This window comes from Odocoileus virginianus, chromosome 22 (assembly GCF_023699985.2).
Source record: "Odocoileus virginianus isolate 20LAN1187 ecotype Illinois chromosome 22, Ovbor_1.2, whole genome shotgun sequence".
Classification (NCBI taxonomy): domain Eukaryota; kingdom Metazoa; phylum Chordata; class Mammalia; order Artiodactyla; family Cervidae; genus Odocoileus; species Odocoileus virginianus.
Window position 1 is genome coordinate 14,153,011 of NC_069695.1, and position 27,031 is coordinate 14,180,041.

A 27,031-nucleotide genomic window follows, 5' to 3' on the forward strand; every position below is an offset into this window, starting at 1 on the left:
ACTTCATCTCAAGTTCCCCATTTCACATTGGTATAGGAGCCAGAGCACAGGATTCTCTATCTTGACTTTGTTTCTTCCTTAATATGTTGACATCCATATCTTTCAGTGTTTTTCCATTGTAATTACAATTTTTTTCCTTTTCTTTGATGAACTTTTAGGTGATTATTTACCCGAAACAACAAGACCTCAAGAGATGATGAAAATTTTTGCCTTTGCTAACTCCTTAGTGGAACTTCTGGCAGTGGGGCTAGAAACCTTCAATAGAGCACGCTATAGGCAGTTTGTTAAACGAATTGGTTATATGATCAGGTAATACTGCTCTTGGTATATCTATTAACCCTGGTTAGTCACAGACAATGTATAATTGTGATGGTGGGCATTTTATTGGTACAGTTCATGTCTTATTTCTCATAAAAGTAAGAATTTTTTTCTTCACCATCTACTAGATGGGAATTTTAAATAAATACTTCCAGCCAGAATATTTGGTTAATTATCTCAAATTTAACTGGTTTGCTAGACAATTGTTCTTGCAGTCAGGATCTTCCAAGCAGTTGGGTTGACCTTGGTCAGAGAGAAGGGGTTGAAGAAAACACAGAATCTTTCTCCTCCTTTACTCTCTCTCTTCTGCTTTCTAACTTTTGCCTAATTGTCATGTAGCTGTGGAAAATTGGCAGTAGCTCTTTTGAACTGTTAGTTCCCTGTATTCTCTCTTATTTGCTCTTATTCTGATTTCTAGAAAATACCAGAAAATTGCAAAGACATCATCAGTGGCTCCTGTGTTTGAATTGGGAAAGCATTATCATTCACTTGTGTGAAAGATAGGTTTTTGTTTTTATTATCAAATAGGAGTAAATTCTGAGAAATGTACTGCTTTTCATTGAATTAACTTACATCCAAGAGGATTCTGTATCATCAGTCTATTTTTATGGTGCATATAAATACATAGTTATTTCATCCAACCTTCCTTACCTTGAAAGAAAACTTAAAAAACCAAAAAGTTTCCCCTCCTTGCGTACTTTCGTTTGTAAAGCATAATTGATTTTAATTATTTAAGATATATATATGTCCATCATATTCATAAAGCCAGGTAATGATTTAGGATGCCTGGAATTCTTGAACTCTCTGCAGTCAGGCTTTTCCTCCCAGCACCACCCAAACAGCTCTGAAGAATGAAAGTTGCTAATGAACTTTGTGCTACTGACTAATCCAGTAGCCACCTCTCAGTCTTCATCTTGCTTTATCTCTCACACAGTTTATACAGCAGCCTTCATCATGGATGGTCATGTTTCCTTAAAGCATTTTCTTTGCTTGACTTCCAGGATACCACGTTCTCCCGTTCCTTTCACTGGCTGTTCATTTTCTGCCTCCTTGGTTGTTTCATTCTTACCTCCTAGACTTCTTAATGTTGGAATGCCTCAGGGCTTCATCCCTGGACCCCTTTATCCAAACTTACTTCTTGGGATTTCATCCATTCCCATGTTGTTGAGTATCATCTAAATATCGTTAACGTTGTGTGTTCTATTTCCATTTCGTACCTTTCTTTTAGCTTTTATTGAATATATCCAGCTGCCAACTCGGCAGCACTTGGATGACTTATGATCACTATAATTGAATATTCCCCAAATGGGCTCACTTTCCCCACCTCTCAAACTGCTGCTCTCACAGTCTTCTCAGTTTCAGTAAGTGCCAGTTTTTCTGGCCAAAGCGCTAGTGTCATCGTTGACTTTTCTTTTTTACAGCACATCCAATCTAATGGTCCGTTCTGTCATCTTTTCTGCCATCTTTCAGCAAACCTAAGATACATTTTCTGTACTGCTAAGAAAGAAAAAAATGCCACCAGATTATGATGTTCTCAATCTTGATGCACCTTCTAGTTGTAGACATTAAAATGTGAAGGGTGTACATCCTTTGAATTAGTGAAACATGCCGCTCTTTGAATCCAGCCTCTTCTCACCATGTTCACTGCTGCCACCACAGTTCATTTTTAGTTACGTCTCACTGATGATCACAGTAGCCACCTGACTTGTCTTCCTGCTTGTGCCCTCCCTCCCCCACACCCCCAGCTCATTCTTAGAACAGCTACCAGCATTTCTCATAAGTTGTGAGTCAGCTCACATCACTGCTCTGCTCAGACCCAGCTGCCCCCAGGCTCATTCAGAGTAACAGCGTACGCACAGTGGCCTGCGGGACTCGTCAGGACTGGCTCCTTGTCTCTGGTTTCCTCTCCAGCCGTTCTCTCTCGCACTTACTTTACGTTAGCACACTGGCTGCCTTGCTGCTCCGCCAGCACAATGAACGCACCTCAGAGCCTTCACTCTGGCTGCTGCTTCAGCCTGGGTGCTCTTCCCTTAGACAGCCCGAAACTGCATCCAGCCTTTACTCGTGGGTCCCTCTTCAGGGAGGCCCCTCCTCACCAACACACCCGTAAACCTTTTATTCTTCTCTCCTACTGATTTTTCTCAGTGTCACTTATAATTGTATGACAGACTGTGCATTTTGTTTATTGTCTGTGTGCCTTCCACTCAATGTCAGCTCCATGAGGGGGACGTTTTTTCCCTCCGTTGCATCCCCTTTAGCACCTAGAAGATAGTACACAAAAAGACATGTTGACTAAAGTAATGTTTCAAATGTAATATAAAGATGCCGGTGTTGAGTGCGTTCACACAAAGTGCCGCATTGTCTTTCTTCATGCTTAGGATGACCCTTGGTTATGTGAGTGACCACTGGGCCCAGTATGTGAGCCACAACCAAGGCTCAGGATTGGCCCTGCAGCCCTACTCCATGGAGAAACTACAGGTTGAATTTGATGAGCTCTTTTTGAGAGCTGTCCTACACGTCCTGAAAGCCAAAAGGTAAGAAGTGTGATGATAACTGTCGAGAAATAGCTCCTTGGCTAGTGGGAAGATTGGAGTGAACGTCATTGACTGAAGTAGGGCTCTTATAATAACATCAGTGTTATTTCATCTGTTTTTTTATCTTGGGTTAATGTTTGGGATTTAGTTTCCTTGTCTGTAGTATTGCCTGAAATGATCCTGACTTTCAGGTTTCCTTCAGTCTTAAAAATAACCTGATTCTGATATCTCAGTTTTGCCATCCTGAACTTTTGGGATAACTTTGAGCAGGAGATGAATTGTATTTCACACCCAACTCTGGTGTCCCCAGTGGGGCAGAGTAGGCACTCGGTACATTGTTCAAGTTGCCTGACTGTGTGGATTTAAAGTCAAGGACTGTCTTGGGTCTGGGGTCCTCCTCTACCACCTTGACTGTGTTCTCATCTTGCCATTTTGTTGCTGCTGCTTACAGCCTACGGTATATTTTTGGCAGAGGTGGGGACACGACCACTCATCCTGCACTGTCTTCCCTGAGTTTCTGCCCAAGTGTGGGAATGGGTTCTGCTTCAGCACTCTGCCCCCCTCCCCCACCCCCCAGCTCCCCTCATGAACTGCTAGCGCCCCTTCTGAGCTGTTGGCACTCTTGCCATGGCCTCATAATCTCAGCCCCTTATTTTTGTGTGTTGTGTGGTGGGTTTGAGTCCTGGTCTGCCAAGACTGTTACCTTAGGCAAATCACTTAATATCTGTGGTCTCACTTGGTGCATTTAATAAAAAGTGGAGATGATGATGATGATACAGCTTGTTCCATTGACCTCATGGATATGTTATGAGGATGAAATGCAGTAATATGTGGAAAGTAATATTTTTAAACCATAGAAGACTTCTCAAATGTAAGTGGTGGCTGTTTTTGTGTGGTTTCAAATGAAGAACAGAATAACCGCTCACTTAGAGGAAGAAAGATTAGTATTCTTTGACTAAGTCTTAAAACTGCTGTTAGGCACTTAGAAGGCGTGGGTCTAAGATAAGGAGAACGTGGGCTGAGATTCGGTTAGATTATTCCTGTCCATACTTGGTGGTCTCCTGAGGTGTGCCAGGTCCCTGCTAGCGGTTCAGTGCAGGAGCACCTGCTCACTGAAGCCGGCCTCCCGCTGCTTGGGAAAAGTCTCCCAAGTCGGATCTCCTGTCGCCCGATCTTGTGTTTGTTTAGCTGAGAGGCAAAGCTTTTCTAGAAGAAAGACTGTAGATCCTTACTAGGTCTTATGTACTGAACTGTGAAACCTCCTGTAACATTGCATGTGTAATTCACACAGGTAATTGCTTTATATTTGAAAATGCTGAGAGCTGTTGTTCTTGAGTATAATTTATTTCAGAACACATCATATGAGAATCAGGTATTTAAAGCTATGAAATTTAAATTTATTTGACACTCCTGTGGAAATTTTTGATGGTAGCTATTCCCTCAACCTAAAAAAAAAAAACAACACACTAACCCAAACTGGAAGACTACAAAAACCTAAACAAGACTTCCTGCATGTCTGTCTGCCCTATAGGAATTTTGTAGCTGGAAATATTTACTGTCTAATGACATTACTTTTAAGGCCTCATTGTTGGGTGTTCCTTTATATAAGAACATCCAGTCCCATGTAAGGTGTTGGATAATTATTTAATAAGACAGAAGCCTGACCCACTTGAACTTAGAGAAGTCTAGCTGTTGCTTTTCAGAGTCAAGGTCAGTTGTGGTTTGGACTACTAGTGGCCTGGTGGGCCACAGACATGGGTTAAGTGCACACTATTTAGTTTCTGTTTTTCTTAATAAACATTATTTATAATTGATTAAATTATAGTTTTGCCCCAAAACAACAGTTACAAGTGCCTCACCATTTTTCTTTTTTAGATTTTTTGAGATAAAATTCATGTAACAGAATATTAATAAGCATTTATTGAGTATTGTTTTTGAGATACTAGTTTTGGTAGACTTGATTTCTGCTGTCAAATTGCTGTATGCTGGTATGTGTTCCTAAATTGGACATTTATATTTCTCACCGTGTAGTTTAAGGAACAATTGAGTCTTGAATTATCTGGGGTGACTGTAAAAAAAAAAGTCCAAATTCTTGGGCCCCAGCTGTGACCTGCAAACACAGACTCTCTTAGGTGGATCTTGGGAGTCTGCATTTTCCATAAAGTCTCAGGTGATTTTTCTGCCCACAGTGGTGTGAGAAACACTGATAATGGGTATGATAATGCCATAGTCAGGTATGGTTAGAATTTCATAGTAGTGCTGAGGGGAAGACATTAGGGAAGGCTTCACAAATGGAGGGATGGCACTCTGTAGTTGGGGAGTGCTCTCTGGGCTTGTCCAGAAATTAGTTGATGTTTAGTTGCTAAGTTGTGTGACTCTCTTGTGACCCCATGGACGGTAGCTCGCCAGGCCCCTCTGTCCATGGGATTTTCCAGGCAAGAATAATGGAGTGGGTTGCTGTCTCCTTCACCAGGGGATCTTCCCCATCCAGGGATCGAACTTGGGTGTCCTGTGCGTCTTCTGCATTGCAGGTGGATTCTTTACTGCTGAGCCACCAGGAAAGCCCCTGTCCAAAAGTGGTCTGATGAGAGCAGAGACGGCTTGGCTGGGAGTATGGGTCCGAGCTGCTTTTGGAAGGCTTTGAATTTGGAGCTGAGGAGTTTGCACTTCATTCTGTTTTGAGTAAGGAGTTAGGGAGAGCTTCTGTTCCTCCCCACGCCTCTGCCAACTGCACATGTCTGGGTGTGCACACGTGTACCTGTGTGCATGCTCAGACACATACATCCAGTCTCAGCAGTCTCTCTGTTGCCCAGATCTTCAAAGGACCTTTGGTTTAAAACCCAGCTCTGCCTCTAATTAGCCTTGTGTTCTAGTAGCCTGATGTGTAAATTGGGGATAATATCAGTAATAATGCTTGCCTTGGTTTTCATGAGAAGGAATGTGCTGATAAATAGATGATGTGGTGATTAGAACTGTGCTTGGCACAAGAGTAGGTGCTTTGTGTGTATTTGCCGTTAAACATTCTCAAGACTGAAGCATGTAGTGTGATTCAAAAATTTAAGAATTTTTTTTGCCTCCTTTCTCAGTATGGTGAAGTTGACTGATACGTGAAATTATTCCTGCTCTTTTCAATACATGCAGACTTGGCATTTGGCTGTTTATGTCAGAAATGCCCTTCGGGACACTATCTGTGCAGATGCTCTGGAAGCTCTTCTACCTCATGCATCAGGTGGAGAGCGGGAATCTGGACAAGCTCAGTACTGCCCTCCTGCCTGCCGAGTGCAAGAAGCACCTCCAAGGTACAGCCATGCCAGCATCCGCCTCTCTGTCTCATGCGCCTCCTCTCTTCATGGCTTTATTCTTTCCACTTTTAGGAGGAGGAAGAGATGTTTTACTCTCTGTGCTCATGTGTCATCATTTTGAAATTTAAGAGACTGCTTTGTTGTTTTGACTTATTAGAATGATGATTCCAATTTTCATTATTCTTCAAATGCTCTGAAGAGTAAATTCTATTATGAACCCAATTTGGGGATAGGAAATGAAAATTGAGTTGTTAATACCCTATGGAGCTATTTTGAAAATATTGGAAATTTGATGAACTATGGTTTCTCAAATGTGTAAACATATGAAAGGAACTATTGGCTTGTTGCTTTCTTACTGTGAAAAGTTCCACAGGGAGTATATTTTTCTTCCCTCTTCAGAGTTTTGCCTTTGAAACCTTTACTTTTCTGTCAAATGTGGCAATACTGTTTATCAAGACTGCCCTCTAGTGGCAAAATGTAATATTGCTTACAGAGCATTCTCTGAGGAATAGGCAAAAATATAGATATTGTTAATCCTATTCATCAGTATTTCGGCCATGATAATTGCTAATTTCTTGCCCCAAATTTTCATATATAAGCAAATGTCTTTTGTGTGAAATGCCATGTTGGTACTGAGTAGTCTGCTAGTCTTATCAGTTTTCATTAATAGAGTTGTCCTTCATTTGGCTGATAATTACCAGGTAGCTTCAGGTGCACTGCTGAGGCTGTCTTGCTCAGTGACAGTAGCAGGGCTTTGCAGTTGATGAAGCTCTTGACCAGTCACATAGCATCTGATCTTAAATAACCTTTAGAGACGGATTAGGAAACAGACTTCTTAAATGTTGCCTAAGCCAACATTATATTTAGAATTGGAATTTCAGCTGGTCTAGCCTTCTTCCTAATGCCTGTAGAAATCCATTCTGGAACAAAGATGTTTTCCATCTTTAAATATTTCTTAATATCTTTTAGTTTTATATCTTATTTATCTCTGAAAGAGTAACTAAAGTGACATATGTTTATTCTCTCCCCATTTTAATATTCTTGGACTTGCAGACCCTGAACATTTTGTGAACTTTGAGAAGTGTCTTTCTTCCATGAATAGCTCGGAAGAGATTTGCCTTCTAACTACTTTTGCTCAGATGGCTCAGGCCAGAAGAACCAACGTGGATGAAGACTTCATAAAAATTATTGTTCTGGAGATATATGAGGTTAGAATATTAAGTTTTAGAAATGAGCTAAAAACATTTTCTTTTGGTTTGCCCATCCATTGATTCTTTTGGGATCGCTTTAAAAACATGTGACAGCCTCATTTGTCTGCACTTGTGGAAGAAGATGGTCTGTAAGTAGTATTGAAAACATGAATCATATCCATTCATTCCATTTCTCCATGCTGTCTCTTTTCATTTGATATGTGAGTTTTGGTAAAGATTAGACAGTCTGGCACAGCCTGACATTTGTAGTTTTTATACTTTCTGTCCCTCTGCCCCGCCTTCCTCATTTCCACTCCTCTGACCCTGCCAGGAGCATGGAAACCTGACTTCCCAGCCTACTTAGACAAGATGGTGAAAATCATAGTGAACCCAGAATTCACTTTGGCTTTGTTTTAACTCTGCTCGTCGCTGCCCATCTCACATCAGAGAAGATACCTTACCGCTCTGGGCTTCAGTTTCTTTATCTGTGAAATGGGAGGATGGGATGAGATCCTTGCTTTCTTTGCTTTTTTACCCAGCCACCCTTAATGGTGGAAGAGAATGAACTTTAGACCCCTTGTGTTGAGGGATATAACTCAAGTGGTTACCAAAGTATTATTTGGAGTTTTGTGTGTGTGTGTGTGTACATATATATATGTGTGTGTGTGTGTGTGTGTGTGTGTATATATATATATATATATATATATAAAATGTACACTTTCACTGTAGGCTGTCATTTATCTGTTTGCCTTCATAAAAAATTTATTCCAATATAAGTAAAAATTATGTCTGGAGATTTATTGTCATCCCCCTCAACACTCCAGTTTGAGAATGACAGACTGGGTAATCTAAAGTTCTTTTCTGGAATCAAATATCCTAATAAGCTATTCCTATTCTTGTACTTTGTAAGTAACCCTGCATGTGATTCAGGCCTAAGTGGATCTGAAATTCCAGACTATCTTCATAATCTGTAAAAACTGAGGGGAGAATGTATATTTTCATGTATATTATATGGCATTCTCAAGATAACATTACTAAAGTATTATTTATGCTCTTGAATGATGGTTCAAATGTCCTGACGAGTTCTCACAGTAAAAACTACATTCTGATCCTGTGTGTGTTGCGTATGTATGTACACATGTATGAAATTGAGTCAGTAGTTACGCACTGTCACATTTTCCTGTTGTATTTTATTCTTTCTTATTTTTCTGTTCTGTTCAACTGTATTTAAAAAAAAAAACAAAAAACAACACCCAAACTGCTGGCCATTGGCATGAATGTGTCTTGTAGTTTTGAACCCATTGTTTAAGAAGAGTTGGTAAATATTGATTATTATTATTATTTTTTGGCTGTGCTGCATGGCATGCAGGGTCTTAGTTCCCAGGGATCAACCTGCACTCCCTGCAATAGAAGCACAGAGTTGTAACCACTGGACTGCCAGGGAAGTCTAACCATGGATGCTTTAGAAGCTCTTGTGATAGAGGATCTCTCTCTCTCTTTTTCTTTTTGGAAAGAATAGATATATCCAGGAAATGCATTCTGATTTTCATAATTTTATTGGTTTCCTCAAATTTAGAGAAGTTTTACTATGAGGGGACTGTTTAATTGCTCTGAGAACATTGGTGTTTCTTTCTGAATCCAGCACTGGAAGTCACTGTACATGGTTGTCTTTCTTCTCCAGTCCCTCCTGCCACCTCCAGACCCAGGGTAGACACTCTGCTCTCTGAACTTTTGAAATCCTTTTGATCATGGTGTGAACCAAGCCTCAACCTGAGAACCTGAGATTCTTTCTGATACTTTACTTGAAAACATTGTAAATAAAGTATGAAAAAGGTTTTTTGTTGTTGCTTTTTTTTTAACTGATGCTTGATTTTTAAAATGCCATCTCTCCACGTTCCCACTTTTAGGTTTCTTATGTCACCCTGTCCACGCGAGAAACTTTTTCAAAGGTTGGTCGAGAGCTTTTAGGGGCCATCACAGTTGTTCACCCTGAGATAATTTCTGTGCTTCTGGATAGAGTTCAAGACACCATTGACCAGGTTGGAATGGTAAGAGCACTGATGTTGTTTGTTTCCCCTTTTGTTGTTGTTTATTTTGAACCCTGGAGTATTGGAGCAGTGGGAAAAATAGTTATTGGGATACAAAAATAGTTGTTGGGATGGCTGAGTCATGGGTACAGCAGAGTAAAGAGAGCACTGACCGAGTCACAGGCTCTGTGCCTGCTTGGGCATAGCTGCTGCTTACAAAAAACTGGGTTGTTTCTCTTAATCTCTGCAAAGGGACTTCCCACCTCCTCCAGTAAGAGGTTTTTATTTATTCTTTTCTTTTTTAAATTTATTTCTGGCTGCACTGGGTCCTTGTTGCTATGCTCGGCTCTCTCTGGTTGTGGTGCGCGGGGGCTGCTCTCTAGCTGGGGTCCGTGCGCTTCTCGTTGCGGAGCACAGGCCGCAGGTGTGCCAGCTTCAGTGGGCGTGGCTTACAGGCTCTGGAGTGCTGGCTCAGTGGTTGGGGCACACGGGCTTGGTTGCCCTGTGGCACGTGTAATCTTCCTGGACCAGGGGTCAAACCCATGTCCCCTGCATTGGCAGACAGATTCTTAACCACTGGACCCCTAGGGAAATCCACAGCTTTTTATTTTAATTAGAGCCTAACGATAACCCATAGTATTTATTTCATAATTTTGCTTAAGCAAGATGTTTCTGTCATTTAATTCTGTCATTTGTCACAATCCCTTTTGTAATCTTCATGTAGTTTTTAAAAACAGTTTTATTGCAGTGTAATTCACATGTAATATAATTCATCTATTTAAAGTGTACAAGTCGGTGGTTCTTAGTATATTCGCAGATATGTGTACATATCACCAGTCAATTTTAGAGCCGTTTTCATCACCTGAGAACAAAACCACACACCACTTAGCTGTCAGACTTCCATCCCGTTCGCCCTGAGTGGCCACAACCTGTTTTTCTGTTTCTGTGTTTTTGTTGTTTAGTCACTAAGTCATGTCTGACCTGTAGATCTAGTGGACTACAGCCCACTAGGCTTCTCTGTCCCTGGGATTTCCCAGGTGAGAATACTAGAGTAGGCTGCCATTTTCTTCTCCAGGGATCTTCCTGAGCCAGGGATCAAACCCATATCTCCTGCATTGGCAGGTGGATTCTTTACCACTGAGCCACCTGGGAAACCTGTCTCTGTAGATTTACCTATTCTGGACATTATAATAGAATTACAAAATATCTGATCATTTGTGACTGGCTTCTTTCATTTGGCATAATGTTTTCCATGCCCATCCATGTTGTAGTATATGTCAGTAGTTCATCCCTTTTTATGGCCAAGTAGTATTCTATTGTTTGAGTGTATCATTTTTGAAAATATATACTTATTGAAGCTTTTCTTCATCAAGTATAATAAGGCTGTAATGAGTGAATTTCTCTAATGGCAGGTAGCGTGTGTGGTAACTTCAGGAGGAATGTTTAAAGTTATAGTGTTTTTCTCTGGGCTTGTATTTGCATAGGGCCTTTACCTTATAGTCATTGCATCATTCCTGCAGGATAGATGATGGATAACTATTGTACTTCATCACAGTCATGAGTGAGCAAATTCAATGATAGATTGGTTTATGAGACTTTTTTTCCCCTAACTGAAGAATAAAGGTTATATCATTCTTGGAAACGTATATGTTAGTTTTTTTTACATAAAGAGAAATTTAATTGTGGTAAATTATACACAGCTTCCCTGGTGGCTCAGCAGTAAAGAATCCCCCTACAATGCAGGAGATGTGGGTTTGATCCCTGGGACAAGGAGGTCCCCTAGAGAAGGAAATGGCAACCCCTTCCAGTATTCTTGCCTGGGAAATCCCATGGACAGAGGAACCTGGTGGGCTACAGTCCATGGGGTCACACAGAGTCGGACATTACTTGGTGACTAAACCACCACCCCCACCAAATTATACACAACATAAAACATGATGTTAACCATTTTTAAGTTTAGTGGTATTAAATACATTCAAATTGTTTTGCTGTCTACCATCACTACCATCCATCCACAGAACTCTTTTCATCTTGTGAAACTGAGACTCTGTACCCATTAAACACTAACTCCTCATCCCTTCCCAGCTCCTGGCAGCCAGCATTCTACTTTCTGTCTCTTTGAGTTTGCAAAGAGCAAGTTTTTGATTGCTCCTTTTTGAGTGATCATCTAATGGAATGTCTTCCAGGAAAATCTACAGTGGGTCATATGAGTGTTTCAGTTTGATGGAGTTCATAATCTTTATCTGACATGATTTTTTTTTCTGGGTTTGGCCACACTTAATATTTTTAATTGGGTCCATAATACTTTCAGTAATAATTGTGCTCAGAAGTATGCTTAGCTGTAAGTGTGCAAATTAGAACCATGATGTTCTTTAAAGCACATCTTATAAAAGACGCCCCCCACTCTGTTTATACATGTGGTTCCTTTATGTTCATTAAACTCACTGACATTTTTGGAGGAACTTGTTTATGCCCCCTTGCCTTCAGATGAATATGATGGCTTTGAGTATTTTTGCTGTGACCTTGGACTAGGCTGAAATCAGCTTCGAGCTTCAGAGTCTGGGAATGAACTGTGGACCTAAACGTTCACTGACACAGTTGGGGTGTGTCTGAAAGTAACTTTGTTCTAGAGGCCCAGCAGGAGAGGAAAAGTCATTTGTACTCTAGATGTGTGGAAATCGCCCTAGGTTAGGAATAGTTGTTAATACTTTAAATTCTGTTTTGTTGGGAATTCTTACTAGGATTCTTCCTGTTTAATCATTTCTCTTTTTGTTTTATTGAATGAACTAGATCTTTCATTCCAGTATGAAATAGAGGTAGTAAAAGTGGCCTTACCATGTTCCTTATAGCAGAAAAGTTTCCAAAGTTCCCCATGAAGTATCATGCTAGCTGTAGGCTTTTCATTTATACTCTCTGGGAGACTGAGACATTTATATTTGTAGTTTGCTGAAATTTCTTTTTTTCATAAATGGGTATTTAGGTGTTTTTTTCTTCATTCATTGAGATGCTCCTGTGATTTTTATCCTTTTGTCTGTTAAAATGATGAATTACATTGACTATCAAATGTTGAGCCATCATTGTTTCCTGAAATAAAAACCACTCGATCCTAGTATATTAATCTTTTTATGTGTTACTAGGTTCAGTTTGCTATGGCAAATATTGATGTATAATTTTATTTTGTTAGATTTTGGTTTCAGGGTCATGTTGGCCTTGTAACACTAGTTGGAAGGCCTTTCCTCCTCGTCTTCTGTTGTTTCAAAGAAATTTTGTAAAATTGCTAGAACTCTTCTTGGAATGTTTGACAGTGTTTACCAGCAAAGTTATCTGGGTCTTGGGTTTTCTTTGTGGGAGGTGTTTTGATAAGAAATTGAAAATTTTAAGTAGTTTTTTTTTTTTCTGAGTCAGTTTTGGTAATTTATATTTTCAAAGGGATTTTTCCATTTCTTCTAACTAGTTGAATTTACTGGCCATAGAGTTTTTGTAATAGTCCCTTTTTAACTTCTTAATGTCCATGAGGTCTTTCTTGGTTAATTCACTTTCATTCTTGATTGGTGGATATATGTTATACTATTATTTTGTGTGGTTGGGCATAGGTGCTTTTCTGGACAGATCTTGTTCTAGTACCATTATTTTGTTCTGTTTGTCAGATGCTCACAAGCTAAAGAAGTTTTATATGTGTTAGATTGCTTGGTTACTGTTTATTCAGTTATTCAAGACCTTTATTACAAATCCTTATGAAAATTTAGCTAAGTACACACACACATACTGCGCACATACATAGGAAAGAAAACGTCTTTCAAATTCATTCTTTCTAGCCTTTCAGATTTTGTTTGCCTCCAATATGGAGCAGTGCAGGAACCTGAAAAATGCTAGGATATATGTTCTGAGCTGAGTTGTTCAATAGAGTAACCACTAGGCTGATGTGACTATAGAATAGGCCCTTGAAATATGGCTCATCCAAATTATGATGTGCTGTGAGTGTAAGATACTCATGGGGTTTCTAAGACTTAATATGAACAGAAGAATAACATATCTCAGTAATCTTTTGTAATGACATGGGAATACTGTTTTGGACATATTGGATTAAATGAAATATATTGTTAGAATTAATTTTGCTTGCTTCTTTTGACTTTTAAAAATGGTTGTTAGAGAAATTAAAATACACTTGTGGCTTGCTTTAGATTTCCTTTGGATAGCACTGTTCTAGACAACATAAAATGAACTGCTCTTGTCATCATTCTTGCTTAAAGCAGACTGTATTAGGTGAACCCAGTTGTATCTTACTTTGCAAATGGATTTGTTATTTACAAGTGGTGCTGTGGATTCTTGTACAGAATTTTTCAAGTATATAAAGAGTAGAGAAGAGTATAATAAATTTCTGTGTACCTGTCATCCAGTTTTAACAAATATCAGCTCTTGGTTGATCTTGGCTTATCTTTACCCCTTTCCATTTCTTGTATCTACTTCCTGGAATGCTTTAAAGCTAATAGAAATAATTTTTTAAATGCCACAGGAGAAATAATTATTTGAGGTGCTAAGTCTTTTTGTAAAATGAATGCCTTTCTGCTGATTTATCATGACTTTAAATTTGAATCCTACTGTGGTGATTTTTTTAAAATGGAAGTATACCATTTTACAGGGACTTGCCTGGTGTCTCAGCTGGTAAAGAATCCGCCTGCCATGTGGGAGATCTGGTTTGATCCCTGGGTTGGGAAGATCCCCTGGAGAAGGGAACAGCTGGCTACCCACTCTAGTATTCTGGTCCAGAGAATTCCATGGACTGTATAGTCCATGGAGTGGCAAAGAGTCAAACATGACTGAGTGACTTTCACCTTCTCTTTTCACCAGTTTACATAGGAAAAACAGCTTGACCTTTACAAAGGATTGCAAAGTGTGCTTTTGGTGTATCATTAGTATTTATATTCATTTGATCTGGTTGTTCATTTCATTGTCTAAAAAACAAAACCCCACTTCTTTTTGGAGAACACTTTTTGTAAGCCCTTTAATAATGTAGTATTGTAGTAATATAGGATTGTCGTTAAATTTTGATTTTAATTATTATAATTTTTCTTTTAAATAAGGTTTCTTTATACTTGTTTAAAGAACTACCTTTGTATCTTTGGCGACCTTCTGCCTCTGAGATAGCTGTGATTCGGGATTGGTTATTGAATTACAACCTGACTTTGGTGAAGAATAAATTGGCCTGTGTTATTCTAGAAGGCCTGAATTGGGGATTTGGTGAACAGGTATGTGTTAAAAACCTTCCCTAAACACTGTCCACACACATCAGTTTTAAAGAAAGATTTTCTCAAACATTAAAATTTTTAAACATCATTTACAAGACCTACAAATTCTCTTAGCTGTGTCAGAATTTAGGATCTCCTGTAACTGAGTTCTGTTTTGCAGAGTGAGCATCCTATTAATGAAGATAAATTGCTCCACACTGAAAATTCCTCCCTTATTCCTTGGATCATTTGTTGCTGTTGTTTTATTTCTGGCGATTCACTGCAGTTCCTCCTAGTTGCCGCTCCTGCCTCTGGTCTTCCTTCCTCTTACACTTTGTGTTGTGTGTCATCGCCAGATTTGTCTTCCAGAACACTGTGCCCTGGTTAAGGGCCTGAGCTCTGAGTCAGCCTGCCTGACTTCTGATCCCAGCTCTGCTACCTCCTGTTTGTGTGACCGTGAGCAAGCTTCCTGAACTCCCTGGGCCTCAGTTGCTCGTCTGTAAACATCACACTAATAGGCTTACCTCAGAAGGTTGCTGTAAGGTTTCAGCAAGCTGGGACACAGGAAACATGTTCTTGGCACATGTCAGGGTCTTAGTGGTGGTAGTTATTATTATTAAAAGTTTGCTACCTATCATGTCTCGTAAGATGCCATATCAAGGAATTCTGTCAAAATCTTCCTCCCTTTTTACCTCGGCCTTATTAGTTAGCTCCTTGATAAAAATATTTAAATATTTTAAAGGGAAAGAGAAGAGAACTCAGCCCTGTCTGCCAGCTTTTGTTCTGAGCAAGTCATCTAGTCCTTGCAGTCATCTTGTGCGGTGGTGTGAACATGACCCCTGTCGTACAGATGAGGAACCTGAAGCCAGGGAGATTTGTCCCCAGGCTGTCCCTAACCACTTGGTCTGCTCCTGGGCTCACTAGGTCTCCTCTCTCTCAAGGCTGGTCGGTGAGAGCTGCAGGAGACTCTTCTCCACCTTCACCTTCTCTGACTTGTGAACAGAAGCCCCCACCCTCTTCTCCCAGAGAGCTGCATACAGAGTGTCTCCTTGCTCTTTGTTAGTGTTTGGGAAGTCCTCTTCTCTGAGAGGGTTAAGGAGTATGTTATGTCAGATGCAAAGGAAGATTGGGTGGGAGAATTGGTAGGCAGCTTCAAGCTCCTGAAGGAGTGTTTTACGTGTTGTTGAGTATTTTTAATATTTTCACTGACGACAGAAGAAAAGGGAATGTAGACTTAAATTATTACCTTCTTGTTTTGTTAATAATAATTAAACATCTTCCTGATTCTTAACAGTGCCTTTAAACTTGTAACCTAAAGTATTTATAGAGATTTTAGAGTGGGGGTTGAAGGTTGCATTCAAAGATACCTTTTATAACTGAGTTGGTGTTGACTCAGGTTCACACCTAACTGGTGCTGTGTAGTGGTTCTTTAAAGATTTAAAATTTTTTTCCTGTTGGCATTTTATAATTTCATTGTCAGATGTGAGCTCTGGAAAATTTAGCTTCTGCATTCAGGATTTTTTTTTTTTTAAATCCTAACCTTTCAGTTCAAAGGTATAACAACAACAAAAAAATCAAGATGACATGTTTGTGATTATTTTTCTCTTTAAAAGGGGACTCTTCATCTGGATCAGGCAGTCCATGCTGAAATCGCTTTAATGATTCTTGAAGCATACCAGAAGTACCTTGCACAGAAACCATATGCTGGGCTTCTTTCTGAAAGTATGAAGCAGGTATTTCCTTCTTTTCTTTATTGAGGACATAAGTCTTTATTACAATTGACTTTTACAGTATTTACTCTTAGGTTTCCTAAGAACATTTCTGGCAATTTCAGATATTGAAATTGAGTTCTATGGGTGAAAAAAGATTTTTCTTTAAGAAGTAGTCTATATATGACCATTTTAATATTGTGGAATTTGAGTTGATCTACAGTGGTGGGCTGATGCTGGCTTGTACTGGCTTGGGAGAACTGACTATTACATTTTTAAGAACTTTGCAAGCCTGGCTGTTAATCTGTGGTGGCTTGAAGTTGACCATGGTGAGAGTTTTTTTTTTTTTTTTAAACTACCAAAATTGACAAACCCTATAAATGAGCCCCTAAACTCCAACTCGTTAAATTTATTCACCAGCACACCATTTGTTGCATACCAACTTTCATATTATTAGTCTTGCTTGAGCTGACCCTGATCAGGTTCACAAAGTGACTAACAAATAAGCAGAAGTGGTCAGTTATGAGTGAGAAACTGCTTTAATTTAGTGCTATAAGCAGTGAGTATCAGTAAGCATTGTGTCCTTTCTTTTGAGGGTATTATTGGTCACAAAGAGAGATGGGTGGGTGAGCTTACTAATTTAATGGTTATGTGAATAATGTGGTTTAAAATAAATAATTGTTTTAGGTTTCATATTTGGCCAATATTGTTCGATATGGAGAGACACCTGAGACCTCATTTAACCAGTGGGCCTGGAACTTGATTTTGAGGTTAAAACTGCACAAAAATGATTATGGAATACAGCAGAATTGTGCACCTGTTCCCTTCTCCAGCACTGTGCCAGAAATGACAGAGTCACCCACGTTTCATCCTCTCTTGAAGGCTGTGAAGGCGGGCATGCCCATTGGCTGTTATCTGGCCTTAGCTATGACGGCTGTGGGCCACAGGTACAGTGTTTGGGTTAACTTCTAGGGTTGCTGAACCTTGTAGTCAGTGATTCCCCCAACTTCATTTTTCATATCCCAAGGTCTGAGGTCTCGATCAATCTCTCTAGGGGTAATCAGGGCCAAATGATAAACTTCGATTAACAGTTTATCAAGGGTAAATGCTGCTCAGATTCATGTAGGATGGATCTGTGACAGAAAATCACCAGGGTGCATTATGAAGAGAGTTATACTTCTCACCCAGAGGGGAATGTTTATGTCAGCAGTAAACAGAGTCTCTTCCTCAGAATAATGACCAAATAAAAATAGTTGGTCACCTGTACTGAGTTTTATTTCAAGTGATGGCAGCCCAACTCAGGCTTTTTAGCTAGAGGGCTTAGCCCACCAAAGGGATGAATACCTGATCAAGTCAAGTGCTTCTCTTGTATGAGCCCGTAGCTGTGTCTGTTTCTTCTATTATAGTATTTATCACACTGTAATGTAGGGGTCTGTTTAATTTTATCGAAGATATTCTATGAGGTTAGGACTCAGGAACCATATTTTTCTTGTAATATTTTATCTCTAGTGATGAAGACTGAATCTGGTGCAGTAAGTAACTGAAAGCATGAAAATTCAGTTGGTTAAAAATCCTTTTCTTTAAAGATCATTTTCCTACAGTATATTAATTTTTTCTAGCCTGTCAAGAAAATGTCTTTGACTTACACTTTGTGATTCTTGTGTTTTAGATTAACTGTAGCACCTTTTTAGCATCTGATTTCAATATGTTATTGCCCATTCAATGTATTTTCAGTGGGATGCCAGTTGTCATATGAGCTGTTAGTGTTCAGCCTATGTTATGAAGTAGATATGTGTTAGATACATGTCCTCAGGTTGTTGACAGCTTAGTGGACATGGGAAACATAAAACAATTGGCGGTACTGAACAATATAATCATGGGCTGTGGAAGTCGCTCAGTCGTGTCTGTTCTTTATGACACCATGGACTATAGCCTGCCTGGCTCCTCTGTACTAGGAATTCTTCAGGCAAGAATACTGGAGTGGGGAACCCTTCCCTTCTGCAGGGGATCTTCCCAACCCAGGGATGGAACCGAGTACCAATACAGGGAAGAGAGTGAGAATCCTGATCTGTTTGGTCTGGGGGCCAGTTCTCCAGGTGATTCTTAGTGTATAGCTTAGACTGAGAACTTCTTAAGAGTGTGGGCAGAGAAGAGGTAAAGGAAGGAGGGATCACTAGAGCAGGCTACTATCGTGGAGGAGCTAGGCTTCGGAGAGGAGTCTTAGAGAAGATGTCCTGGCTAAAGAGCAGAGTGGTGATGCTCACCTTCCCCCGGTGATGAGTGCACACGGTGTTGAAGATTCTGCCTGTGGGTCATCCAGTCCTGCCCTGCAGCACCTGTGCCCTCTGAGGAGCATACTTACCATATTAATATGTAATCACTTCTCCCTCCTCTGAGGGGCTCTGTTTCTTGATGGTAGGGACATGGTAGGGGGTATTGTCTTGTTTATCTTTCTATCTCCAGTACTTGTACTTCATAGATCCGTTCTTTATTTTTTTTCTTCTAGTTTTATTGAGATATAATTTACATACAGCACTGTTTAAGGTGTACAGCATAATGATTTAAAAAAATTTTTTAACTAGAGGAACATTGCTTTACAATGTTATGTTGGTTTCTGTCGTACAACGGCAGAAATCAGTCATAATTATATGTATGTGTCCCTTCCCTTCGGAGACTTCCTCCCCTTCCACCATCCCACCCCATCAGGTCATCACAGAGCACCAGGTTGGGCGCCCTGCATTTTATAGTAGCTTCCCCCTAGATATCTGTTTTACACATGATAGTGTGTATATGTCAATACTGCTTTCTTAATTTGTCCCTCCCTCTCCTTCCCCGCCTCTGTCCACAAGTCCATTCTCTACATCTGCGTCTCCATTCCGTCCCTTCAAATAGTTTATTATCAGTACTATTTTTCTAGATTCCCTTTATGTGCGTTAATATGTGATATTTGCTTTTCTGACTTACTTCACTTTGTATAACAAGCTTTAGGTTTATCCGCCTCAGTTCAACTGGCTCAAATTCATTTCTTTTTATGGCTGTGTAATATTTCATTGTATATATTTACCACATCTTCTTTATCCATTCATCTGTAAATGGACATCTGATTTGCTTCCATGTCCTGGCTGTCAGCATAATGATTTAACTTACATACATCACGAAGTTATCACAAGTTTAGTGGACATCCATCATCTCATGTAGATATAAAATTAAAAAATAGAAATATTTTTTTTCTTGTGATAAAGACTCTTGGTGTTTACTCTCTTAAAAACTTTTATATCTAATGTACAGCAGTGTTAATTATATTTATCATGTTGTACATTACGTTATTTATTTGATAACTGGAAGATTTTACCTTTTGACCATCTTCACCTGATTCCCCTTCTCTGCACCTTCCCTGACTACCCCTCGCCTTGTCAGCCTTGGCCTCTGGTAACCACAAATTTCATCTCTTTATTCTATGAGTTTGTTTTTGAAGTATAATTTACCTACAGCACTGTGTTAGTTCCTATTTTACAACATAGTGATGCAGTATTTCTATTCATTTATAACTGGTCACCTGAAAAGTCTAGTTATGTTACTATAAAAAAATATTGCATAGTTATTGACTATACTTCCAACACTATACATTTCATATCCATAGCTCATCTATCTTGCAATTTGAAGTTTGTCCCTCTCAATATCTCTCATCTGTTTCTCCACCCCAAGCTGCCCTCCTAGGGTTATGATTTTAGCATTTGTGTGTGAAATTTGGCTATTTATAAATGTGTTGCAGACCTGAAATAATCTGAGTAGCTTGTAGGCTGATAGTGCATTAAAAGAACATCATTTTATGAACTGACTACCTTATATGCTCATTGCTTTTTTCTTTTTCCATAGCATTGAGAAGTTCTGTGCAGAAGGCGTCCCACTCTTGGGAATTCTGGTCCAGTCGAGGCATTTGAGAACAGTGGTCCATGTCCTGGATAAGATTCTGCCTTTGTTCTACCCTTGCCAGTATTACCTTCTAAAGAATGAGCAGTAAGTGGAGAACACACAGCAAATACAAAATGACTGTGTCCTCTGGTTTTTCAAGTATAATATAGGCAATGGTATTTCTATAGTGCATTTCTTATGAAGCAGAAAACTTCCTGCCTAGTTGAGAATGCAGAGTGATGAATGAAGACTAATAATGATCCCAGTTTTACTGTTATGAAAGATACTTCCTTCTGTCATTTAATTCTGGATTGCTTGATAGCTTATAGTATTGAAAAGGGTGGCTGTTTCCCTGAGACTGGGAATACTGCTTCTGACCTTGAGCAGCAGATGGCTTTGCTATTGTAATAGTAGCAAAACATATTGCCTTTAATTGAACAGTGTGCATGAGGCAGTATTACAAACAGAGAAGATACACAGAAAGGTGCTCATCACATGAGACATTCATAATCTTGTGAGAAAGTAAGACTTTTGAGGTAATCACAAAGTTATGAAAGAAAATACTGGCAAGGCCACGGTAGGGTATACAGATTGCATTTGCATTACAGTTGACCCTTGAATCACACAGGTTTGAACTGTGCAGGATATTTTTCAATAAATATACTAGAAAACTTTTTGGAGAGTTGTGACAATTTGAAAAAATTCACAGATGAATTATGTAGCCTACAGATACTGAAAAAAAGTATGCATGAATGTGTAAAATATATCTGGATACTAGTCTATCATATACTACCATAACATATACACAAATCTATTAGAAAAATTTAAAATTTATCAACACTTAAACACACAAGCAGAGACCATACATGATGCCATTCACAGTTGAGAGAAATAGAAACAAACCTAGAGATACATTATTAATTTATAGCTGCATAAATTAACTAGTACATTTTGTACTACTGTAATAATTTTGTAGCCACCTCCTGTTGCTGTTGGATTTCCCAGGTAGCTTTGAGGTAAAGAATCCATCTGCAATGCAGAAGACGCAGGAGATGTGGGTTCAATCCCTGGGTGGGAAGATCCCTTGGAGGAGAAAATGGCAACCCACTCTAGTATTCTTGCCTGGAAAAATCCCATGGAGAGAGGAGCCTGGAGGGCTATAGTCCATGGGGTTGCAAAGAGTTAGACATGACTGAGTATGCACGCATGCACCTGTTGCTATCAGGGTGCACTCGAGTGAGTAGCCGCCTGACACTCTGTGTGACGCTAATCATCTCCAAGTGAGCATTTTGTCTCTCCAGTAAATGGTGTATCACAGTAATAAGTGACTTCTTGCAGTTCTCAAATCATTTTCATTGTGTTTAGTGCAATACTTGTAAGACTTAAATAACACCAGGGGACCTCTAATGATTCTGAAAGTGAGCCCAAGAAGCAGAGAAAAGTCATGACATTACAAGAAAAAGTTGAATTGCTTGATATGTACCATAGATTGAGGTCTGCAGCTGCATTGCCTGTCATTTCAAGATAAATGAATCTAGCGTAGGGACTATTGTAAAAAGAAAGAAAAGGAAATTCATGAAGCTCTCACTGCAGCAATACCAGCAGGCACTGAAACATTGCACTTTTTGTGAAACGCCTTTTTATCTCATATTGAAAATACAGCTTTTATTTGAGCACTAAGAAAGACACACATACAGGTCCTAATGTGATTAGAGAAAAGTCAGAGTTGTTATATGACAACTTAAAGCAAAAGGAAGGTGAAGGCTCTAAAGCTGAAGAATTCAATTCCAGCACAAGATGGTTTGATAATTTTAGAAAGTAGTTTGGCTTTAAAATGTCAAGATAACAGGAGAAGGCAGCAGACGAGTTTCCAGGTGCCATTACAAATATCATTGAGGAGAAAGGATCTCTGCCTGAACAGGTTTTTAATGCAGATGAAATGCCCTATTCTGGAAAAAAATTGCTACAAACGACATTTGTTAGGAAGGAAGGGAAGCAGGCATCAGGATTGAAGGCAGGAAGGGATACACTAATTCTACTCTTTTGTGTAAGTGCAATTGGGATTACCATCAGGACTGCCCTTATCTGCAAACCTGCTGACCCCCACCCTCCCCACCCCCCAGCTTTGAAGGGAAAAGATAAACACCAGCTCCCAGTCTTTCAGTTGGACAAGAAGGCCTGGGTAGAGAGAACCCTTTTTCTTGATTAGTTCCTTCAAGCTTTGTCCTTGAAGTCAGGAAGTGCCTTGCCAGAAAAGGACTCCTTTTTGAAGTTCTTTTGATACTGGACATACAGAACCTCATGAGTTCAACACTGAAGGCTTCGTAGTGATCTCTTTGCCTTCACACACACCATCTCTAATTCAATCTGTAGATTAGGAGGTCATAAGGACCTTTAAGGCTCATTATACACTGTACTTTATGGAAATAATTGTCAATGATATGGAAGAGAACCCTAGCAAAGAGAAAATCGTGAATCTGGAAGGATTATGCCATTCAAGATGCCATTGTTAATAGAAACAAGCATGAAAAGGAACTTCCTTAGTGTTTCAGTGGCTTTATACACGATACTTTATGGGAATAATTGTCAATGCTATGGAAGAGAACCCTAGCAGAGAGAAAATTGTGAAAATCTGGAAGGATTATGCCATTGAAGATGCCATTGTTGTTATAGAAACAAGTGTGGAAAGGAACTTCCTTGGTGTTTCAGTGTCTAAGGCTCCGTGCTCCCAATGCAGGGGGCCCAGGTTCGATCCCTATTCAGGGAACCAGATCCCACATGATGCAGCTAAGAGTTTGCATGTTACAACTAAAGATCCCGCATGCCTCAACTGATACCTGCTGCTGTGCTGCTAAGTCGCTTCAGTCGTGTCCGACTCTATGCGACCCCATAGACGGCAGCCCACCAAGCTCCCCTGTCCCTGGGATTCTCCAGGCAAGAACACTGGAGTGGGTTGCCATTTCCTTCTCCAGTGCCTGAAAGTGAAAATTGAAAGTGAAGTTTCTCAGTCGTGTCCGACTTTTAGCGACCCCACGGACTGCAGCCCACCAGGCTCCTCTGTCCATGGCATTTTCCAGGCAAAAGTACTGGAGTGGGGTGCCATTGCCTTTTCCTAACTGATACCTAGCACAGCCAAAAATAAATACTAAAAAAGAGAGGAAAAAAACCCTGCAAGCCATCAGCCCAAAACAATAAGTTCCTGTTGGAGAAAAGTATGTTCAGAGGTTGTGCATGAATGACTTCATGGTTTATGACAGAACCAGTCAAGGAAATCATGAAACGGATTGTAGATATCGCAAAGAAGGTGGGGCTGGGGGTGGGGGAAGGGTTTCAAGAAATGGATCTTGCAGAAATTCAAGAGCTAATAGACCCCACACCAGAGGAGTTAACAGAAGATGGCTTGATTGACACGGGTGCTTCTGAACCAGTGCCAGGTGATGAGGAAGAAGCAGTAGAAGCAGCAGTGCTAGAAAACAGATTCTTTACCGGCTGAGCCACCGAGGAAGCCCCAGAAAACGGTTAACAGTAGACAGTCTGGCAGAAGGCTCCGATCACTGAAGACTGATCTTGACCTCTTTCACAACATGAACCCCTCTATGATGCAGGCACTGAAACTAAAGCAAATGGGGAAGGAGGACTGATACTGTATAGAAACATTGTGGGAGAAATGAAAAAGCAAAGAAGTCAGATTTCAGTGTATTTCTCTAAAGGTACACCGAGTGTGCCTATCTCTCCTCTTCCCCTTCCACCTCCTCTGCTTCCTCTGCCTCTGCCACCCCTGAGACAGCAAGACCAGCCCCTCCTTTTCCTCCTCCTCAGCCTGCTCAGTGTGACGATAATGAAGATAAAGACTTTTATGATGATCCGTTTCCTCTTAACGAACAGTAAATAGTCATAATGCTCTACACTGATAAACTTACCTGTTGGGTATGTGTGTGTCTTTGTGTGAAAATCTGACAACTGTATGGCAAGAACTGTGTGAGACGTTTTTGAGTCATCATCCTCGTCACCTAAGTATTCATCATGTAGGACGTGCTGTGCGAGACTAGTGTTAAAATGAATAACCTCTCCTTATGTAGGCATGAGGTTAGTGATATTTAATATAAAATTAGTAATGTATTAGTTTTCTTAACTTTCTTAGTTGTATACCTTTGCTTTCAAAGAATTATACTACTGTACAGTATGCTTCTCTCTCATAACTGGAGAAATGGTATATCCACCTGTCATCACAGATAAGTGGTTCTTAAAACAATGTAATGTTTACAGTACTGTGTTATGAATATGACTGTCATACTCTCGGTGATAAAATTTTTATAACAAATCATTCAGTATATAGGCTAGATGATTTTGAAACCGTCATATTGATTATACGAGGCTACCATAGAACAGTCATATTGCTGCTTCTTCATTATTAATGCATGAATTGTTACTCCTGTAAGTAAATGTGAATTTCTTTTTCACACTGTCTTTTCATTTTTGTTGTCTGGTGTTAATAGGTGTAGCATCTACAGTGTTTTATGGCATATAAAGCAGTATTGATGTAGGTGCTGACAGATGATTCACCTTGTAGACAGATGATGTAAGCTTACAGTATCAGTGGAAATAGTACAGTACTGTGAATGTATTTTCTCATGATTTTCATGATATTTTCTTTAACTTACTTTATGATAAGAATATAGTATGTAATACAGCAAACAAAATATGTGTTAATTGACTCTTTATGTTGTTGATAAGGCTTCTGGTCAGCAGTAAGCTATTAATAGTTAAGGTTTGGGGGAAGTCAAATTTCAAGTGCGTGGGAGCCTCAATACCCGCAGCCCTGTGGGTGTAAGGCTCAACTGTGTATGGCAAAAGTATATGGAATCATGGTAAAAGAAATAGGTGCTTAGGGAGGAAAAAGAATTAAGGATGGGTGTGAATTAAGATACTTATTGCACATGGTGAGAATCCAGTACATACCTGTTGCCAGGAAGGGACTGTTGTGGCTCCTGTGATTAGGAAACAAGGCTCGCGATAACATCAGGTCATTCTAAAGTGGTGGTTTTCAACTTGTGGTGTTTTGACCCTCAGGGGACACTTGATATTGTCTGGAGATCAGTGTAGCTCAGTGGTAAAGAATTTGCCTGCAATGCAGGAGGTGTGCGTTCTATCCCTGGGTTGGGAAGATTCCCCTGGAGGAGGAAATGGCAACACACTCCAGTATTCTTGCCTGGGAAATCCCATGGTTGGGGGAGCCTGGCGGGCTACAGTCCATGGGATCTCAAGGAGTGGACTTGATTTCGTGACTAAACAACAACAGCAACAATAAGAGATTGTTTTGGTTGTCACAGCCTGGTTCGGGGTGGGGCAGGTTGGGCAGGTGGTTGGGAGAGGGGGATTTAGGGGACAGTTGAGGGAAGCTGCTACTGATACCTGGTGGATAGAGGCCAGGGATGGTACTAAACATTCCACAGTGCACAGGAGAGCCCTTCCCGGTAGTTAGCCATCCCAACATGGCAGTAGTTGCACAGCTGAGAGGCGGGGGATTAGTGCTTCTCTTTGTGTGTACCTGCCCTCCCAGGTCCCTTGGCCCTGCTTCTGTCTCTTTCAGGCCTTCTCTTGCAGGTGTACTTTTTCTAGGGGAATGAAACTGCATGGCTACAGAGAGAACTAGGCAAAGGCAAATGTTTTCCTTTATCATTATTCCTTATAGTGATTCCTGATTGGTCTGACTCATCTGCTCTCCAGCACCTGTCACTGTGTCCGTGGGATTGACCAGTCCTGGGAGGATGGTTGTACAGGCTGCATTGTGCCGGTCCTGTCATGGCTTTTCTTTTCCACTCCAGTGGAGTTTGGCCTGCATTGTGCACCTGTGAAGTGGGACGCTCCCTCACTCAGCAGCAGCCTCTGCACTGCCACCATCTGCATGCAGGCCAGGCAGTGCCCGCAGGCACATAGGAAGTTATCACATCCTCAGGATGCAGTTCCCAGTTTTAAGTGCCGTCAAGGAAAACAGTGGTGCTGTGGGAGAGGTTCATGGGTTAGACATGTTTTAGGTGTGGCAAGGGATCAGGAAGTCTCCTCTGAGGAGGGGACATTGCAGATGAGAGGTGAGTGACGAGTAGGAGTTTGTCAAGTTAGGTGTGGGAGAGGTGTTTCAGGCAGAAAACCCAGCAGAGGCAAAGACCCTAGATGAAGATGGAGCTTGGTGCACCCAGGGAACGGGTCTGGGTCATATCCCCCCCCGCCACCCAGTGTCCCGTATGCCACCTCGTGTGGAATTGACACCCAGTGAAAGATTGCAGGGTGATTCTGCAGACATCTCTGCTCTTGTTCTCAGGAGTGGGAAGGGGATGGAGTGGTGCTTTGGGTGTTTTCCCTCTAATGCTCTTTAACTTGCACAAGTTTATGTGTCCTAGACCTGTTCACTGCACGTTTATAGGTGGGTAGATTTAACCCATGTCAAGCTGGAAAACTTTATTCTTCTGAAATTCCTGATGATTTTTATCAGAATCCCTGAATAGAGCTTTAGTCTAAAAATGGGACCATATCAGTGTTTTTCTGTCAGTAATTAGCCACTGGAAATTCTGCTGACCTCCGATAGGGAGGTAAAGAGCGTTGTCCTGTGTGCCCCGCAGGTTTCTGTCACACCTCCTCCTGTTCCTGCACTTGGACAGCGGTGTCCCCCAGGGGGTCACGCAGCAGGTCACCCACAAGGTGGCACAGCACCTGACAGGAGCCAGCCATGGGGATAACGTGAAGCTTCTCAACAGCATGATCCAGGTCAGGGTCCCGTCAGCCCCTAAATGTGCCCTTGCCTGCCTTCCTGATCAGA

General features: G+C 40.5%; 1 protein-coding gene across 2 annotated transcripts in view; it reads left to right on the forward strand.

Moving 5' to 3' along the window:
* EPG5 (ectopic P-granules 5 autophagy tethering factor) overlaps positions 1–27,031 on the forward strand; it is a 128,324-nt gene that overhangs the window by 23,917 nt on the left and 77,376 nt on the right. For both annotated transcript variants that reach the window (XM_020870961.2, XM_020870962.2), the window contains exons 9-18: positions 159–309; positions 2,697–2,852; positions 5,994–6,151; positions 7,208–7,362; positions 9,252–9,392; positions 14,453–14,617; positions 16,210–16,329; positions 16,993–17,252; positions 20,182–20,322; positions 26,835–26,979. In XM_020870961.2, coding sequence (XP_020726620.2) covers positions 159–309; positions 2,697–2,852; positions 5,994–6,151; positions 7,208–7,362; positions 9,252–9,392; positions 14,453–14,617; positions 16,210–16,329; positions 16,993–17,252; positions 20,182–20,322; positions 26,835–26,979 — 1,592 coding nt within the window. The remainder of the gene's footprint in view (positions 1–158; positions 310–2,696; positions 2,853–5,993; positions 6,152–7,207; positions 7,363–9,251; positions 9,393–14,452; positions 14,618–16,209; positions 16,330–16,992; positions 17,253–20,181; positions 20,323–26,834; positions 26,980–27,031) is intronic.